At 49.1% G+C, this 20,171-nt stretch overlaps 1 protein-coding gene across 10 annotated transcripts in view; it reads right to left on the bottom strand.

Annotated features, from left to right (window-relative positions):
* Window positions 1-20,171, bottom strand: part of PTK2 (protein tyrosine kinase 2) — a 99,908-nt gene that overhangs the window by 29,007 nt on the left and 50,730 nt on the right. For all 10 annotated transcript variants that reach the window (XM_005877797.2, XM_014549035.1, XM_014549033.1 and 7 more), the window contains 7 exons: window positions 19,497-19,594; window positions 18,393-18,477; window positions 17,327-17,427; window positions 14,450-14,565; window positions 13,642-13,742; window positions 10,341-10,430; window positions 7,316-7,520 (listed from right to left, as the gene is read on the bottom strand). In XM_005877797.2, the coding sequence (XP_005877859.1) occupies window positions 7,316-7,520; window positions 10,341-10,430; window positions 13,642-13,742; window positions 14,450-14,565; window positions 17,327-17,427; window positions 18,393-18,477; window positions 19,497-19,594 (796 nt within the window). The remainder of the gene's footprint in view (window positions 1-7,315; window positions 7,521-10,340; window positions 10,431-13,641; window positions 13,743-14,449; window positions 14,566-17,326; window positions 17,428-18,392; window positions 18,478-19,496; window positions 19,595-20,171) is intronic.

The raw sequence follows: 20,171 nt of genomic DNA, 5'->3' as shown, positions 1-20,171 counted from the left end.
TACTACACTGCTATAAAAAAGAAGGAATTCTTACCATTTGCAACAGCATGGATGGAGCTGGAGAGCATTATGCTAAGCGAAATAAGCCAGTCAGAGAAAGATAAATATCACATGATCTCACTCATTTGTGGAATATAATGAACATAAACTGATGAACAAAAATAGAACCAGAGTCATAGAAGCATCAAACAGACTGTCCAACTATGAGGGAAGGTAGTGGGTGAGGGGGTAAAAGATCAACCAAAGGTCTTGTACGCATGCATATGAGCATAACCAATGGACACAGATGGGGGTGGGAGGGGGGTAAGGGCATGCGCTGGCAGGTGGGGGTGGCCAGGGAGTGGTCAATGGGGGAAAAAGGAGACTTATGTAATACTTTAAACAATAAAGAATTTAAATTTTTAAAAAAAGAATCATCCTTAGATGAGAAACAACTAGGACATAATTTTTAGTGGAAACAATTTAAATTTTACATGAAATTCCTATTGAATTTAGACTTACTATTTACTTTTATGACTGGAAGGCGAAGAAGCAAGAACAAAAGCAGACCCTCCAGCTCAGGTGGGGCGAGTTCAGATGGTACCGGGGAACTGAGGCCACCGTGGACTACCGAGCCCCCGCAGGACAGCAGCGAGAAGGAAACACGGTTATGATGACTAAGGACTCGTTTAACTCCACCTCTGAAAGGAATTTTGGAAGCCAACACAAAACCACTTAAAAAAAACACACAGCAAGGAAGCACAAGTAACCTTGAGTCATTAACCAAACCTAGAGCTTTTAATTCAGAGTCCACCTTTTAGGATAAATGAAGAATCAAAAAAGAGAAGAGAACTTGTATAAGATGCTGTTCACGTATTAAAATTTTTAAATCCATGTCTCCATAAGACATCTATAAAATGTCAAAAGGATATGCTTTGCATTTTGGTATCTGGGTAGTAACAGCGAACACTTTCAAATTCAAATAACCAAATTCCAAAACGGCTACTGTCCGCTTTTCTGTCCTCCAACGTCCCCAGGTCCCTTTGGGGTCTTCAGGAAGAGCCCTGGCGTCACTACTGCCACCAGAGCAGCTGTGCGCCCGCGGAGCTGCGCAGGTGATTTCACTTGACCCTGAACACCAGGTGTGGTGGGATTCGTGATGCTGCTCTTACAGGGAGGCTAAGTCACTTGCCCACAGTCACACAGCCTTTTCCACTCTCGCCTTCACAACACAAGGTCCAGCACTCTCCACACCTCCACCCTCAGCAAGTGTTCTCTGAGCTTGTGCTTATGTAGGAGGCGTGCACAGGCGTGCCCACACACACACACACACGCACACGCACGCACACACACGCACACGTACACACCACTGACCCGAAAGGTGCAGCTGGCCTGAACGGGCAGCCTCACAGATGAGCTGAAATAGCTGTGCCCTGAGATGCTGCGTACCTTCCCTTGGGTACGATACTGAGATGTAATAAGAAAAACACTACACGAGCCTGTGGCTGCAGCCACTGCAGGTTGCAGCCCTGACTGAGGCCAGCTTTGCTCGATAAAGCGAAGAAGGGACATGACAATGTTAAGTTACAACAATAACCCCACCCCCACCCCGCAAGCTGCAGACAGCCTGGTATCATGCAGACAGGAGGCATCCACAGCTAGTAACTACAGACGGCCACACGCTGGCATGGCTGCTGCCGCCTCGCCTCAAGTCACCGCAGACAGACTGGGCCTCCCCAACACTTCCGAACCGCTCCCACACTTCTGGGATTCCAGAGGCCACGGGCTGTGACAGCGAAACAAATATCAGGAAGAGAACAAATGTTCTGAAACCAGCACACAGAGACCACGTCACCCTTTGAGGTCCTTGGGTGGGGCCTCCGTGCCTACTCCAGGAATGCTGCCACGCTTTTTGGGGTCTTTGTTTGGTTGACACTCAAACAAACGTAAAACCCCTGTGGGAATCCCTGTAAAGTATGCTTCCCTCCTTTTCCTTTTTAAAAATTATTTTATTTTAATATATATATTTTATTGATTTTTTACAGAGAGGAAGGGAGAGAGATAGATAGTTAGAAACATCGATGGGAGAGAAACATCGATCAGCTGCCTCCTGCACATCTCCCACTGGGGATGTGCCCGCAACCCAGGTACATGCCCTTGACCGGAATCGAACCTGGGACCTTTCAGTCCGCAGGCCGACGCTCTATCCACTGAGCCAAACCGGTTTCGGCAAATTATTTTATTTTTTAAAATATATTTTTATTGATTTCAAAGAGAAAAGGAGGAGATAGAAACATCAACAATCAGAGAGAATCCTTGATCGGCTGCCTCCTGCACGCCCGCCACTGGGGATGGAGCCCACAACCCGGGCCTGTGCCCTGACGAGAATCGAACCGTGACCTCCTGGTTCATAGGGTGACGCTCAGCCCCTGAGCCCCGCCGGCCGGGCTCTTCTTTTTCCTTGTTAACTGAACAACATTACCAAGGTGCTCACCAGTCATATCATAAGGTGGAGCACTTAACCTCTAGGCATGTCTCAACCAAGGCGCAGAGCAGAGCTGCCACCCTGGGCCCTGGGCTCAGGCGGGCCTGCCTGGAACTCAGCCCCGGCTGCGGTCAGCTGCCTGACCCCCTCAGCACGCTGAGAACGATGCCGCCGCCTCATCTCCAGGGCTGTGAGGACGAAGAGGAAACCACGTGTCAAGGTCACACACAAAGCCGGACCCACAGAGCGCTCAGTAAACACCGGTTTTGAAGTTCATGACTAGTCCATTAACGGGAGCGATGGGGACTTGTATCAGTGGACACGGTGCTGGTTCAAAAGGTCTTCCCAGGCTCAGCGACAGGAGACCCACTCAGAATCACGGGCCCCTCAGGCTGATACTTCACGGGCCAGTGTCTTTGGAACAGCAACGCTCAGGTAATTTGCCTGCTCACCACTCAGCTCCTCTGGCCGGCTGTCCTGGCGGACACGCGTGCGGAGCAGGAGTGATGGCCCCAGGTTAACACGCTGGGGCTGGAGAACGAGTGTGTGAGTTTGTGGGCACATCCCCTTTGGAAACTGGCGGCACTTACTGACTAGACTTGTGCACACGGCTGCCTCCTGGGTACACACGGGACCGATACTGTTGAACGCGTGCTCACCGAGAGACGCCCATTATCGCGTTCACACTGCAAGAGTCGCAACAGCCCAAACTGGAAGGGACCCGAGCCTCCCCCAGCAGTGGAGTGGGTAAGCTGTGCCCGTCACCCACGGACACCACAGCCCCGCGCATGCAGCACAGCCACCGACAACAGGGACCATCTCAAGTGACACATGAGCCAACCCATGAGACAGAAGAGTCCGCACAGAATGCCCACTGACGTGACCTCAGGCAGGGGAGCCCGCCACGTTCGTGAGCCTGGGGTGCACCGTGACTGGGAGGGCAGGGGGGGGGGGGGCGGTCTGGGCCCTGGCAGCGTTTGCCTTGTTCTGGATGCTGGTTACAGGAGTGTGTGTGCCTGGTTGTGAAAATTTAATAAGCTGTTTACTTCTTGGCATGTTTATATGTTCACATCTTTGTATGTCAATAAAAAGTTAAAAAGTATAAAAATTACGGTATAGAGCTTTAAGCGGATAATCCTACTTGCTCACTGCCCTCGTTTGTCTAAAAAGGGCGTTTCCCTAAGGGACGCCGCACGGACACTGCGATGCCGCAGGAGCCGCTCAGGCAGGCAGAGCAGCTGGGAACGCACTCTGAACGTCCGCGCCCGAAGGGCAAATACGAAAGCTGTTTACTGTGGCTTCCCTGGCATAGTATCTATTAAAAAATTAACTGAATTTATCAGCGATTAAACAACATCTTCATTGAAAAGTAGTGCACATATCAGCTGTCAGTCACATAGCACAAAAACACCAGAGAACACGTGGAGAGAAACTTTCCCTGAGGACCCGCCAGTGCCCCCGCGGAGGGAGTTTGTACAGGTGCGTTCACACCCATGAGTAAGACCCAGGATGTAAGGACAGACTCTGAGTCACAGAGACCCACCCACGACAGTGTGACCGAGCACTTCCTGAGTCTGCCGGACCAGATTCACCCGAGGAAGGGGCGCACAGATGACCCGAGGTGGGCGGCGTCCGGCGGGTACCCTGCTGAGTGTCTGCAGTACTTTCTTTTAAGGTGGACGAGGAGGATGGGATTTGGGAAACATTATTAACTGCCCTGAGGTAAGGACTTTCCAAATGTATTACTTTGCAAGCATCTTGAATATAATAAAACCTTTTAAAAGCTCAGTAAAAGAGCCTATTTAATGACTGTGATACACTGTTACATGTAAGTGACCAAGCAAGCTAGCAGATCATAGTTAAATGTCACTGGCCTTTTTGGTAGCCATATTATACATTTTCAATTACAAAGTTAAATTTAATTTCTGACTCATACAGGACAATTCAGAATAAACTAATTCTCAATGGCCTGTGCTAATTGTGCATAAGAAGATATCCATGAATTATAGTCTAGGAACCGTGTGTGTGTGTGTGAAAATAATTATCTTTAGTTCTAAAAACCCACCCTGGGTAGTTTCTGGGCTAGTTTGCCTCAAGGAACAGCCCTAGATGAACGTCAGTGTGCCCTCGCATGCGCTGGGCAATGAGCTCAGTGGCTGTGTGACCCCCTCCTGCCTAGGCTCCTGGCCGGGAGGTGCGGGCGACCCCGAGGTGAGTATGACGATCCCTGTCCTCAAGGAGCTTCAGTCTAGTAGGGGATGAGACATACTAGACTGTGAGCTCCTCGAGGGCAGGAAAGGTGTTCTAGTCATCTTGCCCCGTGACCAGCACCAGGCTCAGCTACGAGGGGCTCAGTGTCTGCGGGACTGAACGCGGCTGCAGCCCGTGTGGCAACATGGGGGACGGGACAAGCACAGTGCTCGGAAGACTCCGAGGGCCGCGGGGAGTCAGCTGGGAAGTCACAGAAGAGCCAGCACAGGAGAAGCCCAGAGGGACAAGCAGGGTCACCAGGGGGAGGAGGTGGTCCAGGCCAGAAGGCGGGGTTAGCTTGGCCACAGTGTGAGAAAAGGACGGAAAGAACTGGCAGGTCAAGGCCGCACCGTTTGAGTCAGGGTCATGTCCCACAGCGATGCTGCAGGAGATGGACTAAGGAGCTCTCCTGGGCGGGAGGACGGGCAGGAGGACGGGGCTGGAGGCACCACAGGGGCCAGGCCTCCGGCTGTCAGCTGGTGGGCATCGAGGAACTACCCATGACTCCCAGGTGGACTTGAAGACAAAGGCCCCACTGTCACAACAGAAGGTGAGGGGCCCAGAGAAGGCCACAGCTTTGCTCTGGACAAAATGATGGCCAGCGGCCATTTCAAATGCAGGTGGAGGGGCTGTGAGAACAGGCAGCACAGCCGGGAGGCAGAGAGGGGAGGGGGAGGAGCAAAGCCCAGCAGTGCTTCCCAGAGCCCAGGAGGACGGAGAGGAAGAGGCCCGAGTAGAAACCCATCACTGTGCAGAGCGATGGCAGGGATGCAAGGTCAAGAGCCAAGATGTCAGGGAGGCAGGCAGATGGAACTGGGACCAGAGGGCAGAAACTGCAAGGACAGAATCTGTGAGTTGTGGGGAAAGATCAAGGAGGAACCAACAAGTTTAGGAGCAAAACAGGAATCAGGTTCAAATCCACCCTAACGGTGAGAGCGTGCACTGAAGTCGTAGGAAAATGAGGAAGGTCGACTTTGGCCTGGAGCAGGCGTCTAGGAGTGCTGAAGACCTCCATGTAGTGAGATGCAGAGCGAGTGGCTGTGCGCCCTGGAGCGGGCGGTGCAGGGCAGAAACTGCCGACTCCTGTCTCCTCCACGGGACCTTACCCCGGGGGCAGGCCTGCACCCCACAGCCCAGCTCAGAGAGGCAGGCACTCAGCAAACAGCTGCTGCCTGGATGCCCTTCCCTTTCTCCCCAGGGGCCTGAATTCTCCTTTCAGGAAACGTGTCCAGCAGGTTGAGTGCCTGAGAGGAGGTGAGGCTATAGACCAGTGGTTCTCAACCTTCCTAATGCCACGACCCTTTAATACAGTTCCTCATGTTGTGGTGACCCCCAATTTCATTGTGACAAATTGAACATAATTAAAGCATAGTGATTAATCACAAAAACAATATGTAATTATATATGTTTTCCGATGGTCTTAGGCGACCCCTGTGAAAGGGTCGTTCGACCCCCAAAGGGGTCGCGACCCACAGGTTGAGAACCGCTGCTAGAGACGGTTTAGGGAGGGTTCAAGCACTGGTGAAGGTTGGGCTGGATGAGCTCAGGCCTTCTGGACCCTGACATTGACTACTTTTTATGAAAAAAGACTAAATGACAGCAAATTTAAAAAAATCTCACATAACCTCAAGGAAGCACCCCAAATATGAAACGGTGACACAGCTCACAATAAACCATGGCACTGGTTGGTTATAAAATTAAGCTCCCCGAGCATATGTATAATATTAAAGTATATTATTTATTAAAGTATTAAGTATTAATCTAGACTTAATTCAATTCAATTAGGCAACTGTTTATTGAGCACGTAATGGGTGCCTGGTCCTAAGCTCCAGGGTACAGAAATGAGTAAGACCCGGTGGGGCCCATCCAGAGCCTGAGCCTGGCTGGAGACACAAACAAGCCAATGAGAAACTCCCAGGCCTGGGGCAGGGCCACCTCTGTGCAGAGGGCTAAGGGCTCAGCACACAAGAAGTCCGAGTGTGCCTCTCGGGGACTGGGAGCTACTGAAGGTTTGGGTCTAGCAGTGCCTGGCACAAAGCCGGAGCCTCTAAATGGACTTTTTAATGTGATGACAGGAGTTCTGGAAAGATGCCAAAGGAGTGGCTGCCTCTTGGGGGCAGGGCAGATTGGGGGGGAAGCTTTCTCAGGGAGGGGACATCTGGGCTGGTTCTAAAGACGGCACAGGTTCATCAGTACAGGTTTATCGGGGGCCGAGGGCAGGGAAGGCACCTGAGAGAGCGGCCTGAGAAGAGGCAGGGAGCGGTGCTGCGGGGCGCAGGCAGGGGCAGGGCTGGGGCTGAGGTGTGAGAGGAGACAGACAGGCAAGCGAGAACTACATTACCGAGGAGCTCGCATGCCATGCGAAGTCAGTGAGAAGTTAGGGGAGAGAGATTTCATCATAACTTGAAGTTCATTAAGATTTGAAGATATAATCTACTTAAGACTCTTGCACGGTATAAATAAATGAAAAATGAGTTTCAAAATTATGTTTGCCCAAGAAACAGGGTCAGCCTTTGACGCACTGATAAAGCGACCGTGACTGCTATCACTCAGGGAGCAGCGGAGCCTGCCCAGCCCGGCCCTCTCTCCCCCCACTCCTACCTGAGCTGAGCCTTGAGCTCAGTGAACCGGGGCCGCCTGCTGGGGTCATAGGCCCAGCATTTCGTCATAAGGCTGTAGAGGGTGGGAGGGCAATTTGGAGGCATTGGCAATCTCTCCCCATTCTCAATGCGCCCGATCACATCATTGTTCTTCACTCCTTGAAAAGGCTTCACACCATGCATCAGTATCTCCCACATACATACACCTGTGAAATGGGTGAGAACAGAACAGGGGACTTAGCAGGATCGCTTCAGAGTCAGCACGAGACCACCAGCTGTGTGATGTGGCAATCAGCTCAATAAAGCACATTCAATGAACTCTTGTAGGAACAGCAACACTACTTTAACATAATGTGAATAACGAAACATTAAATTACCCAAGAAAAAACCGTAATTTTTCTATGAGGTTTTCTTCTCTAAAACTCCTATTAGAAAACGGCCTGGCCGTACAGGGCCACTTCCTGGCTTGGTGGACAGTTCAAAAGTAAGCTCAAAGGCAGTGGAATGGGTTTCAGCTCCTCGCCCGCCAGCCCGACCTGCTATGAGCGCAGCGGTTGACCCGGCCTAGCAACGGAAGCCCGACACTGACATTCTGCAGTTGGAACACTTGGAGGCCTTTAGAGCTGTGGTCTGTCCTGGACTCCGTGCACATGGCCCTGCTCACCGACAAGTCAGTCACTGCGCCTAGAACGTCTCATCCACTGACTCCACGATCAACCTCAGAAAGTCTCACAACCTACCCTTGAGAATCTCACACTTTCTCAGGATCGTCTGAACAACTGGGCATTCACCTTTAAATTAAACAAATGAACCAAACCTCAAACTGAAAATGAGGGCCACCCCCAGGAAGGACCAGGGAACCGAGCCCGGCGAGGAGGGAGGGCAGCTTTCTCCTGGGAGAGTCCGGTCAGCACCCGGCACTTTGGCCCCTGGAGATCTTGCCACCCTGAAGGTGCACAAACGTGCCTTTGCTCATGTGAGTTCTCCGACTTAATGCCCCTTAACTTCCTCTTCACTAACCCTCCTCTGGAGGCACATCTGCGAGTTCTTCTGTAAAGCTCTTCCCGATTCCCCTCTACTCCTCGGAAGTGCACGCTGTGCACCTGCTGCCCTCAGGAGGGGAGCTGGGCTTCCCGTCCGCATCTTCAGCTCCTAAGATGGTCCGTCCCTCAGAGGAGGCCCGGCATGTTCTCAGAGCACGTGAGTTAGACCCTGGAATTAGCCAAAGCCCAACAATTCCCAAGGAAAGACAGCGCTTCCGTGCTGCTTTCTCATCAGAACTGGGACAGCACTATCGGCAACACTGAAAACATGACACACCGCTGACACCCTTCCTTGAATGCACACGTCATCCTCAACCCTCACACCTTCCATCTCTTTACATACAGCATTTCCTCAAGTCTAAGACGCCACGGGCTGCAGGGTGCACCGTTCTTTATATGACTAAGAAAGGGGGGAATGCTGCCAGCTAAATGATGATACAAGCCTTTGTCATCTCTTAGAATTGTCTTCGTCTCACCAAAAAGCTCTTTCAACTCATCCAGACCGGAAAGGAAACATGCACAGAACAGACCAGGTCCCCATGAGCGCAGGCAAGGCAGCCACAGGAAAACAGGCCCTGCAACCCAGTGCAGAACACGCCACTGGTGTGCACACAGCCCAGTTCCAGGAACGTTAAAATGTGAAAGAAACAGGCATTTAGAATTTCTGAAGGACAGAATTTCCTCGCAAACATAAGTAACCTGCTCCCTAGTTGCACAGCTAACGAGCGAGGTTCTGGGACCGAGCCCTTCTTTTCCTTCCCTTTCCCTTCCCTTTCCTTTTTTCTTAAATTTTTTCTTCTCTTTATTTCAGAGGGGAAGGGACAAGGAGAGGTGGAAATATCAATGATGAGAGAGAATCATGGATCAGATGCCTCCTGCACACCCTCTATTGGGGATAGAGCCCACAAGCAGCCATGTGCCCTGATGGAGAATTGAACCATGACCTTCTGGTTCATAGGTCAACGCTCAACCACTGAGCCACACCGGCCGGGCCCAGAGCCTTTCTTGACCCTGTCGGACTGCTTCCTACTTGGCTGAAGAGGCCCTCCCTGAGCCTGGGGTCAGTGAGAGCACTAGACGGTTACTAAATCGACAGCAGGGAAATAGGAGAAAATAAGGACACACACTTGATAGAGATGAAGTTGTTTTTATTTATAGGAAAAGGTACATAAACATACCAGCAGAGAAGACACATATTAGACTATGCGCAAGCTCCACGTGAGTGTTAGGACAGGGAAAGTGCAGAAGACGCGGAGACAGGGAGTCCTTGCTTCTGGACGCTACCCCTGCCACAGGAAGCTTCACAGAAGGGGCATTTCAGCTGACCTTGAGGTTATACAGAACTCGCACTGGGGGAGAGTATGGGATAAGGTGTTCCAGGTGGGAGGAGCCACAGCAGGAGGGATTGGGGAGGGGGCGTCACCTGTACTGGAAGGCGAGGAACTGAAAACCGGATGTGCAGTGTGGACTCGGAGAGCCCCTTACACTAGCTGGGAGGTGCTCAATGACCCACAGCAGGAGGTGGATCAGGCGGGAAGGGACAGAGCAGACATGGAAGGGGCAGGACCACAGAGCCACAGAGACAAGGGTCAAACCTCAAGCCCTGAGACAAGGGAGGAAGGAGGAGAGTCCAGCAGAGAGGAGGAAGCGCGGTCTTAGGTCCCCGGGTCTGTGGGACAATCACAGAGCCAGAGGGACAGTTAACTCAAGTCCATCACAAAAAGAAATGAACGAGAAGACAGAGAGAGAGGAGAGAGAAGGGAGCAGAGGCGACCGCCCTGTGGGGAGAAGCAAGGGAAGAGTGACGGAAGGGACCAGAGGGGTCGTCGCAGAAGCCACACCTAGTAGCTGGCGCGTGCAGCTCCACGGCTGTCTGCCCAGTGAGTCCAAGAGGACACCACCCACATGCTCGGACCAGGCGCAGTGCATTTAGGAGAGCGGGGGAACATCATCAGAACAACACAAAGCTTGTCAAATACTCACCAAACATCCACACATCGCTAGCTGAGGTAAAGCGTCGAAAATTGATCGACTCTGGAGCCATCCATTTAATAGGCAATTTTCCTTTGGAAGCTAGAAGATTAATTTTGGACAGTGAGTTTCTGTTACCTGCTGAGGACGCTAACAGTTACAGCTTGTGATCTTTTTAGTATCAAGATAAAAAGCTTTCAACACTGGGCCCTGAACCTCGTTTCTCTGGGAGAATTACTTTCCTTCCCTTGATGTCCTGAGATCCCTGGGAGGGTGACAGGTTCCACTGGGCAGGGGCGAGGAGCACTGGTGCCCTCCCGGGGGGAGGTGGGAGCAGAAAGGGAGAGGGAGCCCGTGCAGAAGGTTTAGCTTGAGCTCAGTTAAGCAGCTTCACGATTCCCCAGGCAACTCCTCATCCACAGGAGGCAGCCCTCGAGGTAGGAGCTCCTGCGAAGGACAGACAGCCCCTCCCATTCATGAAGCCACCTGGAACTCTGAAGCAGGTGCCCAGGGAAAGAGTACGTATGCATGCTTATCTCCGTCAGTTATAACCTTCAACCCTAAACCTGTCCGGGTAGGTTCTCTTTTCTTTAGAACATGAGGCTCAGGCGCCTTGGGTGACGAGCCCGAGCCTGGCTTTCCTTCTGCGGCGGAGGGAGCACGCCTCTGGTGACTTGGCGTCAGGAGACAACTATATTCCTTCCAATGACACTTTCCCGCTTAACTTCCAGAACCTTCTTGACAACTGAGCTCAAACCCTGTTTGCTTCCTTCCAGACAAACTGCTCTACAGCTGTGCACTGATCCGAAGGACCCAACCCTCAGGGTGGTTTTCCCCAAGTCCCGTGGACTCTACGCGCTGAGCTTTCTGAGAGGCTATGTGCGCAAAGCTGCCCACTCCCATTCAACACTAAACGATGGCCGGCTCGCGTACCCTGCTGTTAGGGGTTAGCTCTTTACTGGGATTCCAGGACTTGACCAGTTAGGATTTGAGCTGGACATGAACTAAACTTTAAAACACGGGAAAGCTGACTTGGTTGTTTTACAGTTATCTGACCAAATAACCAAAATGAATACACAACCAAAGACTTTTCTTTTCACACAACAAAGGATCACTGCTGAAGTTGTTTCAGGCTGCAGTATACAGAAGGCATATGGAAGAGAGCAGCCAGGAGCTACAAGAAGAGTCCATCAACTGAGAAACTGGCCTTTGTAAACAGTAGTAATAATTAGAATACACACTAATAGCATAATAGGAATTTATAATTCAAACCTTAGCTGAAGCACTAGAATACAAACATTTATTAATAAAAACATTTGGTCAATAATTATTTGAAGAACCTAAGTCAATCTGTCCAAGATTGGCAAATTAAAGAAAAATCACATGAGCTGGATTTCAGTTCAACCTCATGGGCCAAAGTCCTGGAGGTGTGTTAGGCGCCTTTCACTGAGCCCTGGGACCACCCAGGGCTGCGGGTGTCTGACTGTGTCCACGGAGGAAGGACACTGGGCTGATTCCAATCCTTGGCTACAAGAAATAAGCTGCAATAAACCCTTCAAATACAGGCTTGGAGTGAACGTAAGTTTTCATTTCTCCTGGAGAAATGCCCAGGATGTCATTGCGGGTCACATGGTAGTTGCATGCTTAGGTTGCAAAGGATCCGCAAACTCTTGCCCTCATTGGTGTGGCTCAGGTGGTTGGAGAGTCAGCCCCTACATGAGAGGCTGCGGGTTCGATTCCAGTCAGGGCACATGCAGGAGGCAACTGATCAATGTTTCTCTCTTCCTTTCTCTCTCTCTCTCTCTCTCTCTCTCTCAAATCAATAAAAAAAACATATCCTTGGGTGAGGATTAAAAAAAAAACACAAAAAATAGCCCAGCCAGTGTTGCTCAGTGATTGAGCGTCAACCCATGAACCAGGAGATCACAGTTTAATTCCTGGTTAGGGCACATGCCCGGACTGCAGGCTCGATCCCCAGTTGGGGGGGCGTGCAGGAGGCAGCCGATTGATGATTCGCATTATTGATGTTTTCTCTCTCTCTCTCCCTTCCTCTCTCTGAAACGAATGAAAACGTATTTTAACATAAATAAATAATTTTTACAAAGACTGCAGACTCTTTTCCAGAGCGGCTGCACTGTTCACTTTCTCACAAGTGATTTCAGGAATTTGGTTTCTGTGTTTTCGCCGGCACTTGATGGCATCACCACTTTTACTTCAGCTGTTCTGATAGGTGTGCAACGGGATCTCACTGTGGTCGTCACCTGCACGTCCCTCTTTAATAATGTACTTATTTGCTACCTGCCTATCCTCTGCAGTAAGATCTTTCTTCATATCTTCTGCTCATTTTCTTTCTTCTGCCCATTTTGTTTCTTTTTTTACTGCTGAGTTTTGAGAGTTCTTTCTATATTCTAGACCAGGGGTCTAAAACTTTTTAAACAGGGGGCCAGTTCACTGTCCCTCAGACCGTTGGAGGGCCGGACTATAGTTTAAAAAAAAACTATGAACAAATTCCTATGCACACTGCACATATCTTATTTTGAAGTAAAAAAACAAAACGGGAACAAATACAATATTTGTATTTGCATGTGGCCCGCGGGCCGTAGTTTGAGGACCCCTGTTCTAGACATTACTTCTTTGTTGGATAGATATGTGGTTGGCAAATATTTTCTTCCACTCTGTGGCTTGTCTTTTCATTCTTTTAACAGGTCTTTTGCAGAACAAAGATCTTTAATTTTGATGAGGTCCAATCTATTTTTTCCTTCTATGGATGTTTTGGTATTGAGTCCAAGGACTCTTTGCCTAGCCCTAGATACCATTTACTCCTGTGTTTTTCCTAGAAGCTGTATATTCTGTCCTTGTCTGTGACCTGCTGTGAGTGACATGGAGGCGGTCAGGCTGAGGCCCACGCGTGCCCGTGGACGCCAGCGCTCCAGCACTGCACCTGTCGGAAGGCTGTCCTTCCCGTGAACTCACTCACACCTGTCAACAATCAGCTGAGCCTATTTCTTACAAACATACCTTTTAAAGCAGTGGTTCTCAACCTTGGCTGCACATTAGAATCACCTGGGAATCTTTTTAAAATCCTGATTTCTGGGCCTCATCCTCCGGAAATTCTGTTTCTTTGTTATGGGGTGGGGCCACAACATTAGTAACAAAGAAACAGAATTTCCGGAGGATGAGGCCCAGAAATCAGGACTTTAAAAAGATTCCCAGGTGATTCTAATGTGCAACCAAGGTTGAGAACCACTGCTTTAAAGGAATAACACCCATTAAAGGTCCTGAACCTATTGCTTATTTATTGCTCCCATCTTACCTTTGTAGTAAGTACTGTCTTCCATGTATCGGGATAATCCAAAGTCTCCTAATTTCACGCAATCATTTGAGGACACCAGAACATTCCGAGCAGCAATGTCCCTGATAAGGAAGAATTTGGGCCAACAAATTTTAACACAAGGAAAATAAACCACAAAGTCATCTATATTATATAAAGACATATAGGTACTTTGAAAGAGAGCTTATATACAATGCAAACAGGAGATTTACCACACACTGAAAAAAAGGACACTATATTATTTTATTTCAAATGTTTCTTCTGGCAGATATTTACTCGTTAATATGATGATCAGTATTTGGAATGATGATGGCAAAGCGCATTCTCCAATAATGAAGCCGCTCATTACTTTTCAAACAATCGTTTTTGCAGCGGCATTACTGACAGTGACCCACAGCCATGGTCGGACCCTGCTGGCCTCAGAGGCAGGATGAAATAAAAGTCATCTCATTACTTGTCAGTGTCTTTGCTGATGTGCTCGCTTTAATGCCAGATCACCAAACACTAACACAATACCAAGCCCTCACTTGCATTCAAACTAGACCCAGGTTATAATCAGAAATCCCAGAGGACACCATGGATGCTCATGACACTCGGTGTCCTGGAAGGTCCCGGCCAGTGTGTGTCAGGACGGAGTGTTCGCTGCTCTAGTGCCGTGGTCAGGCTCTCCATAGTGTTTGTGGAAGGAAAACTGAACTGATCTAAACTGACACCTCACTCGGCCAGGGCAGACACAGCACCTGCACACCGGGTCAAGTAGCACAAAGCCACCCCCTTCCCCCAACCTTACCTGTGCACAAATCTCTTGCTCTCCAGGTACGCGAGAGCTGTGCTAAGCTGGTAGGCGTACAGGATCAAGGACGCCAGATCCAAACTGTACTTCCGGACTTGCAGAAATGACCGCAGCTTTGGGACAGTGACCAAGACAAAGTGGAAGGATTAGTGATGGAGAACAGAAATCCACAGCCAAAGAGCTACATCCAACCACAACACTGCCCATCTCTAAATGCACTCAGTGAGAATGGCTTCAATTCTCCCTAACAGCAAAGCATGATGAACCAAAAATCCTAGCCCAGAAATTATGGTTAATCATTCTTTATTTGAAATCCTATGTCAAGTTGGAATCTTCATGACTATAGACAAACTTTTGAAAAAAATCAGAAATATGTTTCCAGGAAATGAATAAAAACACAAAATATCTATCCTATATAATAAAAGGCTAATATGCAAATCAACCAAATGACAGAACGGTCCCTTTGACGTGCACTGACCACCAGGAGGCAGACACTCAACACAGGAGCTGCCCCCTGGTGGTCAGTGAGCTCCCACAGTGGGAGCGCCGCTCAGCCAGAAGCCCTGAGCCAGCTCACAGCTGGTGAGCACAGGGGCGATGGCTGAAGCCTCTCCCGCCTCCATGGCAGTCAGACATCCCCCAATGGCTCCCGGACTGCAACAGGGCACAGGCTGGGCTGAGGGACCCCCTGAGTGCACGAATCTCGTGCACTGGGCCTCTAGTATATATATATATAAAAGGCTAAGCGACCATCCGACCATCCAACCGGTAGCTATGACTCGCAATGACCACCGGGGGCAGACACTCAATGCAGGAGCTGCAGAGCTGCGGTGACTTGGCAGCGGCGGTTCTTGGGTGATGCACCCCAAAACCAGAGAGAAGGGAGCCCAATTCTGGGGTGCGTCACCAGAGAACCACCCTCTTGCAATCCAGGACCCCTCAGGGGATGTCGGAGAGCCGGTTTCAGCCTGATCCCCGCAGGCCAGGCCGAGGGACCCCACCTGCTGGAGGGACCCCGCTCACTCCGCAGACACCCTCCCGCAGACGCCCTTTGAGCCACATTACCGCTGACCAGGGAGGGACCGCGGGAGGTTGGCTCCAGAGTGTGTATGGCCTGGCTCACCCAGTCCCGCCCCTCCAGCCACCTTTTAATTAATTTCCTTTCAATGTGCACAAATCCTTGCACTGGGGCACTAGTTGCTAAATAATATTAGAAAACAAAAAGATCTAGTCACCTCTCAAAAAAATCCAATACACAAGCATGGTCAGCTCACACCACTCCATCCCGGGTAGATCTGAGGATAGGTGATGAGGAGGGAGGGTGGGAGGAATAGTGTCCCCGTCTCTTACCACCCCCATGGAGTTTTGGGTGCAGAAAGGTAAACTGGTCGTGTTTTGGGTATTTATCCCACTGGGTTTCCCAGTGGTGCCTACCACTGTCATGGTTAATTCAGCTAAATGCTAACATAGCAAAGAAAGGCAGAGGAGCTGAATACTCTAATTCTATAAAATCAACATATAAAGGAGAAACATTTTTTAATCCCAAAGAATTAGCAAATTCTTCAAAAGCAAAGCAGAAAAATACTGTACAAAAATATGGAAACAGTCCTAGTTTAATTGGCTCAGTGGATAGAGCGTTGGCCTGAAGACTGAAGGGTCCTGGGTTCGATTCTGGTCAAGGGCACATGCCCGAGTTGTGGGCTCAATCCCCAGTGGGGGACATACAGGAGGCAGCCAATCAATGATTTCTCTCATCATTGATGTTTCTCTCTCTCTCTCTCTCTCTCTCTCTCCCTTCCTCTCTGAAATCAATAAAAAGATATTTAACAAAACAAAAAACACAAAAATACGGGAAGGTAGAGCAGAGGAGGGGAGACACTGTAGGGCCTTAAAATGCTCCAGCCAGCAAACTTTGTTAGCCTACGTGGGGAGAAGAGCGTGGGGACCTCAGGCAGGGCCCTCTCAAAGGCGGGGGTGGGGGTGATGCTGCAAAGCAGAGGAAGGACCAAACTACACTTTGGTTCCTGGTAGCTGGTAACCCAATACTCATCAGAAGCAAAACTTATTTGGGACCTTTTAAAAAACGAGGAATGTGTGTAATGTTTTCGAAGTTTGCATTAACTTTCAGGAGCAGAAAACTGCATCTGGAAAATCAACCTGTGTTGATCCCCAACCAGGCCAGGCTACCGAAGCGGCCGGCGTGCAGGAGATAGCAGGGCTCAGGGCCCATGTTGCTGTGCCCCGCCCCTGCCCCGCCCCTGTCCCACCGGAGGGTAGGAGCCAGCAGGCCTGGGGTGGGGCACAAGAATCTGCATTTGGAACAAGTTCCCAGGTGATGGTATCTATACAGTGATTAGTTCCGTGTTCTGGAGAAAGTCAAATAAGGAGAGCTCCTCACACTGTTACTCATATTTAAAAACTGTGACTAATGTCAGCGGGTCTAATGTGAATTCTAAAAAGCTTAAGGAACCCTCAGATTTACCAAAATCCAGGACTGCTTCGCCACTGCTTCTCTCACCCTCCCAGCACCGGAGAGGAACAGAGATCCACTTTTGTCAGGACTGTTGCTTCCAGTCCTAACGTTTCTGGCCGGGGCAGATGCGCTGCTGGGCCTGAGCTAGGGGACGACTGGGGAATGTAAGGATGAGGACATGGTACTATATCAAAACCACAGGGGACACAACATATACTTCCCTTTCTTAACAAAGGACATCACACAGTCAGTGTGGACTGCATGAGTACAGAGGCGAGCTGACCTGCACGAGCAGCCCGCCCACACAGGCCAGATCATGGCACACGGGGCAGCCCGCCCACACAGGCCAGATCATGGCACACGGGGCAGCCCGCCCTCAGGCTGGGTCTGGCACACGGTACCTCTCCGAGAGTGCACAGCTCCATGATGATCCAGACAGGGTTCTCCGTGATGACGCCAATCAGCTTCACGATATGAGGGTGGTCAAACTGGCGCATGGTTACTGAGGAGAACAGTGTCCACAGTTACTTTCTCACCAGGCTGTGGGGTGGCTCAGGCTGGCTCAGGCTGTGTTTTCCTGGCCTGCGCTCTGCAGTAATAGACTAGCTGAGGCAACAGTCCCTACCAGCCCATGTACTGAAGTCAGACACACAATAGGGCTCAGGCTATGCTTAGGCAACTGACCAAGTCACGTAGGGCTTCCAGATTTATTCATTTACTGACTGTCACGTGGTCAACAGTCCCAGAGATGGAGAGCGGAAAGCAGCAGTTGGCCAGGGTTCAGGGAAAGAAGAATACTGAGGTTCATTTATACAACCAATGACCGCCAAGCGCCTTCTGTGAGCAAAATAGACACAGTCCCTGTCCCCATGGAGCTCAAAGTCTAGTGGTGGGAGCGACAACAGCACCTTGCAAGCAAGGCCTATTGAGCGATGAGGACTCGGGAAGGAAAGACCACGCCTGTGGCCGGATGAGAAGGGACATGTGGGAGGAGGAAGGGCTTCCCGCTCAAGGGCAGGAGGGCGGGCAGGAGGGCGGGAGCCTGATGGGCTCCGTTTGGGCGCATCCAGCAGAGAAGACCCCCAGGCAGCTCCGTCAGGGGAAGCGTGATCCAGAGCAGCGGGGCCAGGGACTGCCTGTCCTGCTCTCTCCAATCTCCAGGGCTTGCAGCACGTGGGCTGGGACCACTTCTCTATCTGCCCAATTCCAGGGCGAAGATTTCAATGGTACGAGGTACCAAAGCACAAAGGGACAGTAAATCAATCTGTGTTCATACCCCAAACATCATGGCTTACCCAGGAAAATCTGCAGATACGGCCTCTACAAATACAGATATCAATTTGCAAGGCAAGATTAATAAAAGGAGTTGCCTCATAAAAGTCAAAACATTCTTTTTCTTCTTCAGAGACAGTCTGGATTTCACAGATAAAGACAAATGGAGTTCCAAAGAAATTTCTAGAAACTTACAGGCTTCTTGAAGGAATTTCTCTCTCACGCTGTCGGAAGTACAGTTTTTACATGTTTTAATTGCAACCGCCAAAGCCGGATTCTCCTGTTGGGAAATCACAGCGTCACACACGTGCCAGTGAGGCCCTCTGCCTGCAGCAGGGCAGGCTCAGGTGGACCCTGGGCCTGACAGACCAGATGTGAACTCAGGAGAATGGAAAACTGTGCACAGAAACTGTACGTGAATGCCCATAGCAGAATTATTTGTAACAGCCCAAGTGGTAATGACCCAAATAACCACCAGATGAGAGGATAAACAAAAAGTGGTGTATCCATACAACAGCATGTTATTTGCTGATAAAAAGGAGTGAAGTTCTACATGACATGACATGGGCAAACCCTGAAACCATCGTGCTGAGACAAACAACCACAAAAGCCACACATCGTATGATTCCACTGGTATGAAATGTCCAGAATAGGCCAATTTACAGAAAGAGAAAGTAGATGTGTGGCTGCCAAGTGCTGGGGAGAGAGGCAACAGGAAGTAACTGCTAACAGGGGTTTCTTTTGGGAATAAAAATAATGTCCTAAAATGTCCTGTGGTGACAACTCTGCAAACATGCTAAAAACACTGACTTATACATATGAAAGAGTCAATGTGATAGTTTGTGAATTATATCCCAATAAAGCTATTATTAAATAGCTAATTTTTAAAATTCACATCTCAGTGGAGGGCAATATGGAGCAAATTAATGTTCTTTTCTTGAAAATGCAGGTAGGTGGGAATATTGGCGAGCTGCTGTTCACTTTGGTCATCTACTTGTTAATTCCAGCCAATGGAAAAATCTTCTATGGAATCTAGAACCGATGACAGAGGCTGAAAGAATAAAGGATAAAAGACAGGCCAGCACTCTAGGAGCTCTTTTGTCATTTTGTCATTTTTGAGTATATTAAGGAAGTTGACATACATGATGAGCTTTAAAAAGCCAACTGCAAAAAAAATAAAATAGAATAGAATTTTAAAAAGCCAAATGTAAATACCTTGAAGAACTCAGGGCTTACGAAGACAAACAAAAGGCCATTTAAAGTTAAACAGTCAAAAGGAGTCCAGGCTTCGGGACTTACTGGGCTCACGTAAATGCCTTGGTGGACATCTCCGAACTGGCCTTCTCCAATACATCGTCCCAGCTCTATTCTTTCTCTTTGAATCTCATAATCTCTGGCTGCAAGACAGGATCCACACATGAAAAACACAAGTACAACCACACCACATGTGGAAATGACACTCTACACAGTTCCTGTCATTAACACCCCTGAGTAAAAATGTCAACAGTGGCACACCTTTCTATGAAAACACTTTAAACCCAGTGGAATTCTCTTAAACAGCATTTTTAAAGGAATTCGTGTAACTGTAGGCACTGATTAAACTACCAAAACACTGAGTTCTCTTACAGGTAGATTTTTTCATATTTTTAATGTCTGATTTAGTTTATATCTATTTGATAGTTTTCTAAATAATTTCTCTAAATATTAAGTTATATGCTATTAATAAGTGCTATTAGTTCAGGTATTAATATATGAAGGCTAAAAAAGTTATTTAAAGCAATTATCTTACAAATAACTTAAATTTGTAAGTTATGGAGGCAACAAAAAAATTGTGTCGTGAATAACTGTATGTTTTAGAAGTTTAAGAGTGTTCCACTTTATTATAACCCTATCTCAATATTATTCATGGAGCTAAAAGAGTTTAAAGAGGTAGCTTCTAAAAATTAGTTTCAAAATTAGATGACTTGGAATCAG

This window comes from Myotis brandtii, unplaced genomic scaffold (assembly GCF_000412655.1).
Source record: "Myotis brandtii unplaced genomic scaffold, ASM41265v1 scaffold532, whole genome shotgun sequence".
In the NCBI taxonomy this organism is placed as follows: domain Eukaryota; kingdom Metazoa; phylum Chordata; class Mammalia; order Chiroptera; family Vespertilionidae; genus Myotis; species Myotis brandtii.
The sequence above is the reverse complement of the archived record's forward strand: the minus strand, read 5'-3'. Positions and strand labels throughout refer to the sequence as shown.